This window comes from Typopeltis vanoorti, chromosome 22 (genome assembly GCF_054136105.1).
Source record: "Typopeltis vanoorti isolate ZY-2024b chromosome 22, IOZ_Tvanoo_1.0, whole genome shotgun sequence".
NCBI classification, from domain to species: Eukaryota; Metazoa; Arthropoda; class Arachnida; order Uropygi; family Thelyphonidae; genus Typopeltis; species Typopeltis vanoorti.
The window spans coordinates 85,141,895-85,158,995 of NC_143570.1; the positions used below are offsets into that span (position 1 = coordinate 85,141,895).

The window sequence follows — 17,101 nt, forward strand, 5'->3', positions numbered from 1 at the left end:
TAATAGACTAATTTGGAGGAAATTTGTGGATAGGAGATTAATAATAATGTAAACTTCTTCATGTATTGCTGTGATAGTAACCTGAACATCCCTTGGGGGTATATATATCAAGAAATTGATGATGATTATGTTTTCTTGGGTGGTTTGCCACCATACTGGCCACCGTCATTCTTTTACTTTCCTCTAAGTATGTAAAAACATGGTCTAGTCAACATCCATACATGGTTCATCTTCAAAATTACTAAAAATAAACTTATCATCTCTTTCTCTCTCCCCCTCTTGCATCCCATCTGCTTCTGTTCTTTGTAGCTCCTCTCCTCACAGAGGAAGGCATTCTCCTTTTCCCGAAGGACTACAACCTGTTCTAACTATAGCTGTTAAAAACAGTATCTGATTCTCTCTTTCTCCTTAACCACCTACCCAGATATGGCGTTCTTGTACTGTAGGCTGTTACTTCTCATGCGTGATTATTTTAATATTTAAAAAAAGAGAGGGAGGACTTGAATGAAATGTGATATTCAGAATTTCTATTAATATAAGAGGGACCGGAAAGTAATCAATTTTTTTGAACTACATTTTTAATATAAATTTTATTAAAAAACAAATTCACATTATTCAATTCTATAATCGCCATCGTTAATTAAACCTTATTCCAATGATCTACTAAGTTTAGAATTCCTTTTTTGAAAAAAGTTTTTTCTTTGTAGGCAAAAAATGATATCAAACTCCTTTGGACATCATCTTGCAAACAGAAGGTTTTATTTCCTGTGCTATGTTCTAAGGACCTGAATAAGTCACTAGGGGCAATATCCGGTGAATATGGAGGATGTGGTAGAAGTGCCCATCCTAACTGCCTAATTTTTTCTTGAGTCATTCTTGCAGAATGTGGTTTTGCATTATCTTGCTGCAAAATTACCCCTTTTCGATTGACAAGTGCAGGACGTTTGATTAACAATGCTTGATGTAGTCGCTCTAATTGTTCGCAGTAGATGGTTGCTGTGATAGTCTTACCTTGTTCCATGAGTTTGTAATGAATAATTTCATGAATATCCCACCAAACGCACAACAGAACCTTTTGTGGATGAAGTCCATCTTTAGGTGTTGGAATTGGAGTTTGATTTGGAGAAAGCTGCTGTTTTTTGGATTTATTATTCTTATACAGCACCCATTTTTTGTCACCAGTTATGACTCGTTCCAAAAAGGGGTGATTTGCAAATCGCCCATCTCTGTGCTTTATTGTTTTCTGACAGTTCATGCAGTACCCATACACTCTGTTTAAGAACCTTGCCACTCTTATGTAAGTGCTCTTGGACAGTTGACCATGATGAATTAAGTTTCTCTGCTAATTCTTGTATGGTTTGTTTTGGATCTGATTCAACGAGAGTCTTAAGAGCATCTTTATCTAGATTAAGAGGTCTTCCAGATCGAGGATGATCAGAGAGATCAAAGTTTTTTTCTGCAAATCTCCATAAGTTGAGCAAATGATTTTGGTAGCCTCAGTAGCATTCTTTCCTTAGTGAAACAAAAACAGCATACAATGACGTGAATGATGCTCTTCAACTTTAAAGTCCGCCATATTAAAAAATAATAATCTAAAATTTAAAAAAAAACAGATTTTTTAAATAGAAAAGTAATGCTAATATTTAAATAAAAATCAAATTTAATAATTTATGTGTTATTTAAGAAAAAAACAATCGCTAAAAATGACCTATTAAAAATAATTGATTACTTTCCGGTCCCCCTTATATTTGTTAAATCATTTCATGTCTGGTTTTTTTTTTTTTTTTTTTTAGTTGTAATATTTCATCTTCATTGTCATCAAATTCCTGACATTTACCCACAAGGGGTGTACAGAATATGATAGTACTACATGAAAAATTTACATTTACTAACTTCCTATTTACAATTTTCCTCCAAATCAATCTATTACTTGTCAAGGCTCCAACATTATCAAATATTATATTTCTATCTTTTAAGGCACTTTTTACCGTATCAATCCACCTATATCTTGGTCTTCTTCTGGGTCTTTTTCCTGCCAACCCGGCAGAGAACAGTTGTCTTTCCTCTCCCATTCTGTTTAAGTGATCATACACCTGAGATTACCTCTGCTAACACTGTCAAGTTCTTTCCTAATACCCTCGTTTTTAATATGATATTCATGCCACTAATCTTTCTCAGGACTCTCACATCTGCAGTCTGTAGTCTTTGGTCAAGTGTTTTACTTCTAACCCAGCTCTCAGATCCATAAGTTAAAACTGGTTTGAACACTGTCTTGTATACAGCTAATTTAGTTTTTTGACTTTCTCTCTTATTCCATATAAATTTATTTAATTGACCTCCTGCCATACCAGATTTGTTGGTATGGTAGGAGGTCAACTGAATATACATCCTTGTATGACAACAGATTTAACATTAAACAATCTTCCTGTACTTCCTTCAGTTGTAACTGCTGACTTACAACTCAAATAAAGACGAAGTATTGCTTGATATAACCCCATATAATGATCCTGTTGACTATTTCCATATTTAACTTATCATCTTCACTAAAAATTGTGCCTAAGTAGCTGAAAATATCAACTGCATTGAAATATCAGAAGCATTGAAAATATCAATGTAGTTGATATTTTCAATGCTTCTGCCTATTTTCATTGTCTTTGTCTTGTTATTGCTCACCTTCGTACCATATGTATTACAACAGTTATTCAGTTTAGTCAGGGAATCTTGCAGACTTGTAGCGGATTTATTCAGAAGTATAACATCATTTGCATAAAGTAAAGAGCTGACATTAACATCTCCAATTTTGATATCAGATTTAATACCGCTTTCCTTCATAATATGATCCATATAGTTAATGAATAACAGAGGGGATAATGTACATCCTTGTCTGACACCACATTTAACATTAAACAATCTTCCTGTACTTCCTTCAGTTGTAACTGCTGACTTACAACTCAAATAAAGACTTAGTATTGCTTGATATAATGCCCCACTGACACCATACAACTTAGCATTTTGAATAGCTTCTCTCTTGGCACCTTGTCATATACTTTTCCAGATCTACAAAATTTATTTTGTAGATCTGGAAAAAGTATATGATCTTTGTTATATTTGTTTTATTCCCATGGTTTTTGTTATATTCCCATGATTTCTCAACTATTTGTTGCAAAGTGAAAATCTGATCCTGAATGCCTCTATTTGGTCTGAATCCAGTTTGTTCTTCACCATCCTTCACGAATATCTCAAATATACTGACATAAATCTTACCAGGAATACTCAGTAGAAAAATATCTCTATAATTCTCACATTCAGTTTTATTTCCCTTTTTATGTATGGTACTATGAGAGCTCTACTCCAATCATCTGAAATTCATCCCTCTGAACTATGCAGTGCAGCCACTGTAAGACTTTTATACCTCCATACTTTAGTGTTTCTGGTCAAATATCATCTACTCCAGCTGCCTTTCCACACTTCAGACTTTTGATGGCTTTTTCTACTTCAAGTATAGATATGTATTCTTGATTGCATGTCTGGTTAGTCTTTTTTTTTATCACTGTGTTGTCATTACTGCTAGTTTCATTTAGCAAATTTTCAAAGTAATTACTCCATACTTCAAAGATATCTTTTTCTCCAGTTTTCATATCACTTTCTCATCTCTAATTCCTTTTACAGCACTCTTTCCTCCATTTCTGAGCTTCTTCAACAACCTCTAGAATATCTTGCCACCTTGATATGTCTATTGTTCTACTTGTACTTTATGAAAATGCTTTTCCCCAATAATCTGATAAAAACTCTTCAACTTATACATCTATCTTATAAATCCCCTCCTTGTGGCCTGCAAATTCCTTTTCCTCAGTAATGTAAATTAGTCTAGACATGTTCAAATGGAAATGACAAATATTGAAAACTGTACTTCAAAAAATTTTAATTTCAAACTGTATACAATCATTTGTGAGAGCTGTTATTTTATTTTATTTTTTGTATTGTTTTGTAGTACAGTAATTTTCATTCTTTGGTTCAAGACTTGTTTATGAAATTTTATTTATTTATTCCCTCTTATTAGAATTAGTTTTTTAACACAAAATTTAGCAAAACAGTTTCTCATTTGGTTATACTAATTACTCTCTGGCTTGATGGAATTTAATGAAATTTGGAATTAAGGATTCTTATTAAAATTTGAAGTCATTTCAGTTTTAGCTTTATGAAATTATTTTAATGGCAGTTTAGGTAAAACACGACAATTACAAAATGTCCTTTTTTATGGTTGTTTATGATCATAGACTTGTTTTTTTTTAGAGGTTGTATATATTTTAATTTTGACTGTGTATGTATTCTATGCATGAAAATTGAAAGTGTTATTCCTTATCGAACCTCAACTGGTTTCCAAATACATTATGCATAATGCCTTTCTGTAAGAAAGGTAGAATGTGTGCTTTGCATGTTGTCAATCCATTTCTTTCTTGGTCTTCCTCTGCTAGGCTATCCTTCAATTCTACCATGTGATGGTATGTTTGATAGTCTTTCTGGATTCATTCTAGAAACATGTTCAAACCAGCTTAGTTGGCTCTTTTTTAGTGTAATTATTGTGTCATTAAAGTTAAGTTCATCTCTGACTTTTTAATTTGTTATTCTTTCTGTTCATTTTGTTCTGGTGATTTTTCTTTCAAAAGCATTGAGTTTATCTGGTTTTTTTCCCCTTAAGATCCAGTATTCTGAGCCATAGAGTACTGTGGGAATTATCATTGTTTTATATATTTTTACTTTCAGTTCTTTGCTTAATCTTTTTTGATTATTGATTGATTGATTCTTATTGATTCTTCTGTGTTTGATGGTTTCGAAATAGTCTAGATCGGCATTCTTCAACCTTTTTTTACACCTGCGGACCGGGGAAAATAGGAGAAATATTTTGCGGACCGGCTGACGGCTAAGACAGAAACATAAACCAATGTAGATAGTATTTTATTTATTAAATCCAATGTTATAAAATTACAATTTTTAGCTAGTGTGACATCTGCTGCTGCTTAGAGGTTAGAAAATTTGATATACGTGGCTGAAGCGTTGTTTCTGAGAGACAAAGCACTGCAATAACATCAATTCGATTTCTCTGTTTGGTTTTTATTACTGACATGGTTGAAAAAGTCTTTTCACACAAATAGGAAGTCAAAAAAACAACCAACAATTTGATAGCTTTATAACTCAGAGATGGATATTCTTTTTTGAGTGATATTCAAAATTGAGACAATGATTGCATTTTATGTCTGAACACCAGAGTGACATCAGAAGACAACTCAGTCAGCTTTTCTTTTTCATGAGGATCAAGTGCGCATGATTTTATATCTTCCAAAACGGGATTATTAATCCAGAGGTTACCTTTATGAGGATCTTCATTTTCAGGGAAATAATTATTAAAGTTTTCAGCTAATGCCCTTAAACGTTGACCTATGTTGATTATGACTTTCTTGTTGATATCAGCAGCAATAAAAAAATTCTCCCAAAAGTGGAAATATTTCTATATCTTCCTCTTGTATGCGACTATCCCAAAGAGCCAGATTATTTTTGAATGATCCATTTTATTTCTCAGTGTAAAAATATTTGTACAAGACCGCTGAAAAGAAATATTAAGTTCGTTAAGAAGGCTAAATATGTCCTCCATATATGCAAGCTTAGCCATCCATTCCTCATTCAACAAAGGCTCTACTAGGTCAGATTTTCGCTCTTGCAGAAACGTCTTTACTTCTTCCCTCAGTTTGAAAAGGCTTGCAAGAACCCTTCCTCTCGATAACCACCTCACCTGTATGGAGAAGGAGATGTTGGTGGTATGAGTCCATGCTCTCACACAGTGTCGTGAACAGCCTGGAGTTGATAGCTCGACTACAAATTTCATTAATGATCTTCACCGCGTCATTCATCACAATGTTTAGTTCAGTAGAAAACTTCTTTGCAGCTAGGTGCTCCCGGTGGATCATACAGTAAGTGGACAAAACTTCTGGGTGCGTGACTTCCTTTATTTTCGCAATTACTGCTGAGCAATGTCCAGTCATGCTAGCAGCACCGTCTGTACACACTCCAATGCATTTGCTCCAGTCTAAGCCCTGTGCTTGAAAATACCCATCAAGAGCATTAAATATCTCTAAACTAGTGGCTGTCCAGGTAAATCAAGGCAACAAAGAAGTTCTGCCCTTAAGTCTTCATCTTCACTATACCTCAGAAAGCAAAGTAGGATTGCATGGTTACTCACGTCAATTGATTCATCAAGTTGAATCGCGAAACATCTCGATTTCTTTATCCCCTCTACAACTTGCTTTTCAATATCGGTGGCCATATCAATAATTCTCCTCTGAATGGTGGTGTCCAAAAGCAATATAACCTCTAGTTTTTTAGTGGCTTGAGGACCCAAAATTTCTCATACAACATCTAAGATGCAAGGCTTTACTAACTCCTCACCAATAGTGAATGGTTTTTTTCATTTTAGCTATTCAAAGAGCAACAAAATAAGACTCTCGAAACAGCGACTTGTCACTAGTTGTCATCATTTTCATTTCACTTTTCTGACTTACAACAAAAATCAAAACTGACAATTCCAACAAAAAAAATAAATACGAATTTTGATATTATGCTTGACACTTAGTTCTGGACATGAGATTATGTTCAAATATTTAACTGAAAGATTATGCTCACTATGCATAAAACCTAATAACTAAAAATTTCCAACTGTAGGGTGAATTTATTGTTTAATCTATTACTGATCATCTCAGCTGTCACCACCAGCATCATTTGTTTTACTCACTATAAAAATTCTCAACAGGCTTTCACAAAATACTATGTCTTTTTTTTTTTTTTAACTGATGGGAAAAGAAAGTTAAACAATTTCTTCAAATTTACATTGAAGTAATGTTTCCAACTCCCTCTCTGTACTTTCTTCCTTATTTCTTCTTATTTGTATGATAATAAATTAGTTTATACTGATGGTACAACATGATGGAATGTCATGCCAGCTGGAATAGTATCCATCAAAGAAGTCCCTCCCACAATGTTTTTGTTAGGGAACCAAAACAAACAAATGAAAACAAAAAGTGAAAAATCAGCTGGTGTAGCAAAAATCCAAACTATTTTTTCATTTCTGCTCATTGAACATGAGCAGAAATGAAGATTGATGGTTCCAATATAAAAATCAGCAATGGAAAAGAAGTAGAAGAACTGGAAGAAGAAGAATTAGAGAAATACCAAGCCACCGTAATAGGTGCTTCTCAGACAAAGACTAAAAGAAAATGAAAGAGTATGAGAATAGGAATCAAACCTTGGAGATTCAGTGGCAAACTCTGAAGGAAACATTGATTGATTCTGCCAGAGAGGCATGTGGTGAGGTTGTGTGCAAGGATAAAAAAATCAGAACTCCCTGGTGGACACAGGAAGTTAAAGAGGCAGTGAAGGAAAAGAAGAAAGCATATCAAAAGTTCCTGGCAAATAAGTCAGCTTTTACTCTTACAGAATACAGAGACAAATGTAAGAAAGCTAAATAGTGTGTAAAACTAGCTAAACAAAAGTCATGGGAGGACTTTGGCAAGAATATAGAAAATAAATATCAAGAAGGTGGCAAAATATTCTGGAGGTTGTTGAAGCTTAGGAATGGAGGAAAGAGTTCTGTAAAAGGAATTAGAGATTATAAAGGTGAAATGAAAACAGGAGAAAAAGATATCCTTGAAGTATGGAGTAATTACTTTGAAAAACTGCTAAATGAAACAAGCAGTGATGACAACACAGTGATAAAAAACACTGACCAGGCATGCAGTCAGAATACATATCCATACTTGAAGTAGAAAAAGCCATCAAAGGCTTGAAATGTGGAAAGGCAGCAGGAGTAGATGATATTCGACCAGAAATGCTGAAGTATGGTGGTATAAGAGTCTTACAGTGGCTGCACTGCATAGTCCAGAAAGCCTGGACAGCGGGACGAATTCCCGATGATTGGAGTAGAGCTCTCATAGTACCCATATATAAAAAGGGAAATAAAACTGAATGTGAGAATTACAGAGGTATTTCCCTACTGAGTGTTCCTGGCAAGATCTATGCAAGTATACTTGAGAAACGGTTGAGAAGAATTGTGGAAGAAAAGCTTGGTGAAGAACAACCTGGATTTAGGCCAAATAGAGGCTGTCAGGATCAGATCTTCACTTTACGACAAATAGTCGAGAAAGCATGGGGAATATAACAAAGATCTGTATTTAAGTTTTGTCGATTTGGAAAAGGCATATGACAAGGTGCCAAGAGAGAAGCTATTCAATACGCTGCAGTTATATGGTGTGAATGCGGCATTATATCAAGCAATACTTAGTCTTTATTTGAGTTGTGAGTCAGCAGTTAGAATTGAAGGAAGTACAGGAAGATGGTTTAATGTTAAATCTGGTGTGAGACAAGGATGTACATTATCCCCTCTGTTATTCATTATCTATATGGATCACATTATGAAGGAATGTGGTATTAAACCTGATATCAAAATTGGAGATGTTAATGTCAGCTTTATGCGGATGATGTTATACTTCTAAATAAATCTGCTACAAGTCTGCAAGATTTTCTGACTAAATTGAATAGCTGTTGTAATAGATATGGTATGAAGGTCAGCAATAAAAAGACAAAGACAATGAAAATAGGCAGAATCATTGAAAATGTCAACTGTGTTGTGAATGGAGAACCTGTGGAACAAGTAAAACATTTCAGCTACTTAGGCACAATTTTTACTGAAGATGGTAAACTAAATATAGAAATAGACAACAGAATCAGCAAAGCTGGTATCGTGGGAAGTCAATTGAATAAATTCATATGGAATAAGAAAGAAATTAGTCGTAACACTAAATTAGCTGTATACAAGACTGTGTTCAAACCAGTTTTAACTTATGGATCTGAGAGCTGGGTCAGAAGTAAAACACTTGACCAAAGACTAGAGACCGCAGATATGAGAGTCCTGAGAAAGATTAGAGGCATGAACAGATGGCATCAATGGCAATATCATATTAAAAATGAGGATATTAGGAAAGAACTTGACATTGTCAGCATCCAGGAATGCATTAGCAGAGCTAATCTCAGATGGTATGGTCACTTAAATAGAATGGGAGAGGAAAGATTAGCAAAACAAGTGTTCTCTGCCAGGTTGGCAGGAAAACGACCCAGAGGAAGACCAAGATATAGGTGGATTGATACGGTCCAAAGTGCCTTAGACGATAGAAATATAAGATCTGATAATGTTGGAGTCTTGACAAGTAACAGACTGATTTGGAGGAAAATTGTAGATAAGGAGTTAGTAATGATGTAATTTTTTCATGTAGTACTGTCATACCCTGTACACCCCTTGAGGGTACATGGCAGGAATTTGATGATGATGATGGTTCCAATATAAAAATCAGCAATGGAAAAGAAGTAGAAGAACTGGAAGAAGAAGAATTAGAGAAATTCCAAGCCACCGTAATAGGTGCTTCTCAGACAAAGACTAAACACATAAGATTTTGCCAAATAACTAACATGTTATATATCCTGGCCACAATGATCAGGGAAAGGAAGCAATAGGTATAATATTCAACACTACATATGAAGAGAAACTTCATGATATGTTTAAAAAATGGCTTAACACATAAAACTAAGAATTTCTTCACAACTTCTATGCATTTCGTGCACTTTAACATAGGTTTCATTTATAGAGAGCAAAGGATTGGTTATAACATTCAAAATATTGACACAACAAGAGCCATACTTTCACACATCTCAGTCACAAATAAGTGAGCAGGAGACAACACTATTAAAGTTTCAAGGAACCAGATCAGGTATAGTTGTGTAATTAAAATAAAAAATTAATTAAAAATAAATAATAGTAATAAAATACTTGAATAATTTATGGCAATTACTTTCCAAAACTTTAAGACAGGCATATAGCCTGTTTGATTAAGATTAGGGAGATGTAGTATTTCACACAGTTCAAGGAATAGACAATCAAATTTAAATCTGCTAATAGGACAGGACAGCCAGTCTGCCCAAAAATTGACATGAAAAGAGTACTTGATAAACACCAGGTAAGGATAGTGGAGCCAATTTATCTTTGGTAGAGAGCAGGAAAGATAATTTTCATCATGGTTTGAAAGTATATAGATTGTACAATATATGCAGAGAATCCTTGTTATTTATTCAGAAGTCCTTTTAAGGCAGGGTACATAAATCCTCTTCACATCAGATTGCAGTATGGCTGAAGGATGATAATTATCAATTATTTTCTGAATGGTTTCTTTATACCCATTAGAAAGTCATTTGTATTTTACATTACAATTCTGATAGAAGGACTTCCAAAGAACAAACTGTACTTGCTCTGCATTCAAGACTTTTGATGATAAGAGTTGTAAATGAATTCTAATTTTTTTGCATGTGTTAAACTGTTTTTTAAAAGTATCATTATGTCTACTACATTTCTATAAAACATCTAGTAACTTCTTGAATGGCAGGTAAGGTTAAGTTCAGATTATGATTCCCCCATATCATTCAAGCATTACTGTAATGTTCAATATTTGAATTTTATACTGATAATGATATTAGTATAAAATATAGAATATCAGCATATTCTACCACAGGCCACAACACAAATACACCTGGACATCACCAAACAATGAAACCAAAAACTGTATAGACTATATAATTGTTAATAAGAAATGGAAACATTCCTTTCAAAATGTCAAAACATTAAAAAAGATCGACATAGATACAGACCATGAACTACTATCAGCCAAACTAAAAATCAGTTTCAAAAGAAAGAGAATAAAATATCTGGTCACGTAATCTTTGAAAAAAGTCCAATGGCTTATCAATAAAATCTCTATGCTTCGAATGCAAATAACGAGCAAGTTTGGAAAGTTTCATAGCATCATTTGACAGAATTTCAGAGCATACTACACACAAAGGCTGGTGATAGTTCATTGCCAGGGGCTACAATGAAACCAAGCTTTAAATAGTCCCTGTCAAAATGCCTAACAAAGTTTCCTTTTTTTTTTGGTTTGTATTGCACATTCCGAAGTATCAACATATTTCTTTTTCTTTGTTTCTTGTAAACTTGAAGCACTAGTACTTGGCATTCTTTTGGTACCATCACTACTTTTCTCTTGAATATTGTTCATGACTTTCAAATACAAATGACTTTCTAATGGGTATAAAGAAACCATTCAGAAAATAATTGATAATTATCATCCTTCAGCCATACTGCAATCTGATGTGAAGAGGATTTATGTACCCTGCCTTAAAGGGACTTCTGAATAAATAACAAGGATTCTCTGCAAATATTGTACAATCTATATACTTTCAAACCATGATGAAAATTATCTTTCCTGCTCTCTACCAAAGATAAATTGGCTCCACTATCCTTACCTGGTGTTTATCAAGTACTCTTTTCATGTCAATTTTTGGGCAGACTGGCTGTCCTGTCCTATTAGCAGATTTAAATTTGATTGTCTATTCCTTGAACTGTGTGAAATACTACATCTCCCTAATCTTAATCAAACAGGCTACATGCCTGTCTTAAAGTTTTGGAAAGTAATTGCCATAAATTATTCAAGTATTTTATTACTATTATTTATTTTTAATTAATTTTTTATTTTAATTACACAACTATACCTGATCTGGTTCCTTGAAACTTTAATAGTGTTGTCTCCTGCTCACTTATTTGTGATTGAGATGTGTGAAAGTATGGCTCTTGTTGTGTCAATATTTTGAATGTTATAACCAATCCTTTTGCTCTCTTCATAAATGAAATGTTAAAGTGCATGAAATGCATAGAAGTTGTGAAGAAATTCTGATCTTTATGTGTTAAGCCATTTTTTAAAAGTATCATGAAGTTTCTCTTCATATGTAGTGTCGAATATTATATCTATTGCTTCCTTTCCCTGATCATTGTTGCCAAGATATATAACATCTTAGTTATTTAGCAAAATCTTATGTGTTTAGTCTTTGTCTGAGAAGCACCTATTATGGTGGCTTGGTATTTCTCTAATTCTTCTTCTTCCAGTTCTTCTACTTCTTTTCCATTGCTGATTTTTATATTGGAACCATCAATCTTCATTTCTGCTCATGTTCAATGAGCAGAAATGAAAAAATAGTTTGGATTTTTGCTACACCATCTGATTTTTCACTTTTTGTTTTCATTTGTTTGTTTTGGTTCCCTAACAAAAACATCGTGGGAGGGACTTCTTTGATGGATACTATTCCAGCTGGCATGACATTCCATCATGTTGTACCATCAGTATAAACTAATTTATTATCATACAAATAAGAAGAAATAAGGAAGAAAGTACAGAAAGGGAGTTGGAATCATTACTTCAATGTGAATTTGAAGAAAATGTTTAACTTTCTTTTCCCATCAGTTAAAAAAAAAAAAGACATAGTATTTTGTGAAAGCCTGTTGAGAATTTTTATAGTGAGTAAAACAAATAATGCTGGTGGTGACAGCTGAGATGATCAGTAATAGATTAAACATAATAAATTCACCCTACAGCTGGAGATTTTTAGTTATTAGGTTTTATGCATAGTGAGCATAATCTTCCAGCTAAATATTTGAACATAATCTCATGTCCAGAACTAAGTGTCAAGCATAATCTCAAAATTCGTATTTATTTTTTTGTTGGAATTGTAGCTGAGGGGCCATTCCATGTGAAATTCTCAAATTAAAAAGTAAATTGAAGCTGCATAATTTTTGATGAAAATGAGTTATTTGGTTACCCTGTCCTTTAGGGAAAAGAAAATATTTAAATTTTCCTTAGCATCCTATTAATTATGGCAGGCATTTTTATTTCATGGATCTACAGAGTTTTGAAGAGTTTTAAAATCAATCACAGCTTATTTCTAGTGTGTCCAATTTCTGATTTTTTTGTTGTTGTTACTATTTTGCTGAAGGTGTGTGCTTTTTGATTTCTTAGTTGTATTTCCAGATACTATTTTTTTCAAGATGATGGCCACCTGCTTTAAGTGTTCCAAGTGCTCTTTCATCATTTTGTACTCTGCCTTGCACTTCCTAGGTTGAATCCACAAGTTTGATTTTTATGTATATATGTACGCCCAAACTCATCTTGATTGAATCATTTCTTCTATCATGAAATTGCCTCAAAAATTGCAAAAAAAAAAATAAAACAAAATAATAATAATTAAAAACAGCTGATTTCAAGCACAAAAGTATTGTGGGATGATCGTCTTGATTTAACAGATTGATGTCTCAATCTGTTAAATTCATCTCTTCAGCATTAGACACCTTTTGGAAATGATTATGTATGCTTAAAAACAAAAATGGGAGAAAAAAAAATTCTGTACAGGTACATAAAGGATCTAATGCTTGGCATGTGGCATTAGTAATATTGAATTACATTGCCTAGCCTAGCTAAGTTACTGTTCCAAAATTCACGCAAGATTTACATTTAGTTCCATTTGTGCGGTAAAGTGTTGCCAACGAGGAAGAAAAGAACACGTGACAGCTGACAGTTCAGGGTTATTAAAAATGGAGCGCTACACGAAAGAACAACGCATTTTCATTGTCGAGTAATATTTTAAAAATAATGAAGGTTTGGCATCTACAGTTTGCAATTTTTGTACAAAATATGGTCGGAATAGTGATTTAACTTCATCAACTGTGAAAAGATTAATTAAAAAATTCAAGGAAACTGGATCAATTAGTGATCTTATACTACACTCTGGCCGTCCTTCAAAAAGTCGTTCAACAGAAAACATCGAAGCAGTTCGTGAGAGTGTTGCTGAGAGTCCAGGAACATCAATTCGGCACTGTGGTCTTGAATTGGGCATTTCGAGAAGCTCTCTACAGCATATTCTCATGAAAGATTTGCATCTTTATGCTTACAAAGTTCAGTTGACTCAAGAACTGAAGCCTACTGACCACACACAGCGAAGAGAGTTCATTGAATGGATTATGGAACAACAAGTGGATGCTTATTTTTCGAACAAAATCATCTTCAGTGATGAGGCTCATTTTCATCTTGATGTCTTCGTTAATCGACAAAATTGTCACATTTTGGGTTCAGAAAATCCACGAGTGATTGTTGAGAAACAAATGCATCCACGTTGTGGATGCATTTGTTTCTCTATGATGATGCCTCTAGCCAAAAATCCGCACTGTTTGGTGCGGATTTTGGGCTAGAGGCATCATCGGTCCATTCTTCTTTGAAAATGTGGCTGGTAAGGCAATAACAGTTAATGGTGCTCGCTATCGCGACATGATAATCCAGTTTTTTGTGCCTAAATTGCAAGATATGGATGTGGACGACATGTGGTTTCAACAAGAAGGTGCCACATGCCATAGCCCGAGAAACAATTCAATTACTACACGAGTCATTTCCTGGTCGTGTAATTTCCCGTTTTGGTGATCAGAATTGGCCGCCCAGATCATGTGACTTAACGGCGTTGGACTTTTTTCTTTGCGTTTTTTTTTGAAGTCTAAGGTTTATGCCAACAAGCCCATGACCACCCACGCCTTGAAGGAGGAAATTGAGCGCTGTATCAACGACATTCAGCCACATTTATGCAAAACGGTCATGGAAAATTTCGACAAAAGAGTGCGTATGTGCCAGCAAAGCCGTGGAGGCCATTTACCCGATATGCTATTCCATGCATAACCCTATACTGTATACCTTATGAATCAATAAGAAAATTACAATTTTTAATTAAAAACCTGTGTTTTCTATCAAAATTACTTCTTGCGTGAATTTTGGGACGTGAATTTTCATTAATGCTGGTGACATGTAAAAACATGTAATTTGTTTTTTTATATGTAATTTGCATACTGCACACTATTTAGGAGGTCCTAAAAATTCTCTTGATAAGCATATGTACCAAAAAAAAAAAAATGTGGTTTCCTTCATTTTCAAAATGCTGTGTAGTGTTAAAGAATAAAAAATAGCAAAATGTTACTAATTTCTTTATAGACATCAGGAGAATCATTCATAAAAATTTCAAATTTTTATTTCCCTCACATAATTATCTGAGGCTTGAAAAGAAGCCATTTTTTTTAAGTTTCAGATAGTTTTTGTTTTATAAAGAAAGACGTCAAGGTGATTTGGGACATCACTTTCCACTACATGTATGCATGAAACACAGAGAAAATCAGAATTGTGGATTTAACCTCTTATAGGGCATACAAAAACACTTAAGCAGATGGTCATCTTGGAGGGGGAAAAAAATAATTTGTCTCAAAATACAAATAAGAAATCAATCTTGATCATTAAAATGGCAATAAAAAATCAGGAATTTGGAAATCTGGATCTTCCAAATAGAAATAGTTGCTGTAATTAATAGGATGCTAGGAAAAATCTTAAAGAAAAATATTTTCTTCCATAAGTGGTGATAAATAAATAATAAAAAAAAACTTGATTATTCCTGTCAGATTTAGTTTATCAGTAACAATCTTAAACATATATAGCACTGTGCTATAAGTTTTGCATTTTGTTGTATATGAGGTTGATTTTGTCAGTGTGCATGTATTAACTTTTTGCTTCAGTTAATAACTACTTTACTTTTATTTTATTTATTTTTAGGTTTTCTGTGCCCTGTTCATACACCTGATGGGGCTCCATGTGGTTTACTGAATCATATGTCAGCTCTATGTGAGGTATGTGCTTTTAATAGCTTGCTTACAAAATTGATAACAAACATTAGTGCATTGTTGGTATCATATTCTGTAGTTGTTCTACCATTACAAATATGTGTATGCTAGTTTTCTGATAGTAGTGACTTGCTTTTAACTTATTTTTAGTGTGAGAAATAAAATCAAAATTAGTGAGATGGTGGCATAAATATATATAATATTTATTTATTATAATTACGGCTATTATAGCCTGTTTTTCTTTAGGAGTGACCCTTATGTAAATACGTTGTGGTACATATATATATAGGGCATTATTGGTGAGTAGAAGGCAATTAAGGTAGAATAAAAGAGGTGGAAAAATTTGGTACATACCTTTATTGATTCTATGATATTTTCCACTTCCATGATCTTGCTGAAGGTTGTTTACAAGCGGGAAAATAAGTTTGGATAACCCGGATTAATATTAATAATATATATATAAATGTATACATATATTATTTTGAATTAGGGCGCATTTTTTGTGTGTGTGTGTGTGGGGGGGGAAGAATAAAGACTATTGTGGTAACTGAGGCTGGGTTAACCCGGTGTGGAACCGTTTTGGTCATGTAACCATCCTCGGAACTTTGTCGGAAATGAGTGTAGGGCTATGTCAGGGCAAAGTTACCACTGCCAAATAAGGGCATTAGTTGTCGCAACAGCCGGAGGCGTGGTTTAAATTGTAGGTTCTGGATCGTCCAATATTCGGAAATTAAGTAGGAGCAGTGGACGTTGATAGAATTTTCATCACATTTTATGGCAATAGTTTCGGATATTCTTAGCATTATTTCGTTGTCTTGTTTGTCTATAATTATGGCCTTGTCGATTTGGGGGATATGTTTTAGTTCAAGGGCGTGAGCTGCAATCTCAGTCTTCCCTGTACTTTGTGTTTTATTTTTCTTTTTGGTGTTGCGATGTTTTTTGTGTTCAGATGTTACGGAATGGGAATATTGCAATCCCTGAAGTGCTCTTGTAATCTAGTCCATAAGGACCTAATTGTGGAGCCGGTGTAGGTGACGTCACAATCCTCTTGACAAGGAAATTTGTAGACTACGTTGTGGTGTTCGAATATTTCTTTGTGTGTGAGAGATTTTTTAGGTTTTAGGAGAGTTGCTAATTTTTGGTTCGTGGTGAATACTAGCTTATGGTCTGTGTTTTTGAAAATGTATTTGTAGGCTTTGTACGTGTTTTGGATGTATGGCAATTTGATGACCATACGTGTCGGGAAGTCTGTTTTGGTTGTATTATCGTTAATACGGGATTTTGCCATATTGTTCGCGTAATTTATTAGATGTGTAGGATAGTTAAGATTTTTGAAAACCTGTGTTAAATATTTTAATTCTGTGTTAAGATAATTTCTGTTGGTTTAGAATTTGTAAGCATTGATAAATTGTGATAGGATGACTGATTTTTTGACGGAATATGGGTAGTATGAATTGAAATGGAGATAGTTTCTGATAT

General features: G+C 33.9%; 1 protein-coding gene across 3 annotated transcripts in view; it reads left to right on the top strand.

Annotated features, from left to right (window-relative positions):
• Polr1B (RNA polymerase I subunit Rpl135) overlaps window positions 1–17,101 on the top strand; it is a 270,860-nt gene that overhangs the window by 168,800 nt on the left and 84,959 nt on the right. For all 3 annotated transcript variants that reach the window (XM_090412385.1, XM_090412386.1, XM_090412387.1), the window contains one exon: window positions 15,555–15,628. In XM_090412385.1, coding sequence (XP_090268511.1) covers window positions 15,555–15,628 — 74 coding nt within the window. The remainder of the gene's footprint in view (window positions 1–15,554; window positions 15,629–17,101) is intronic.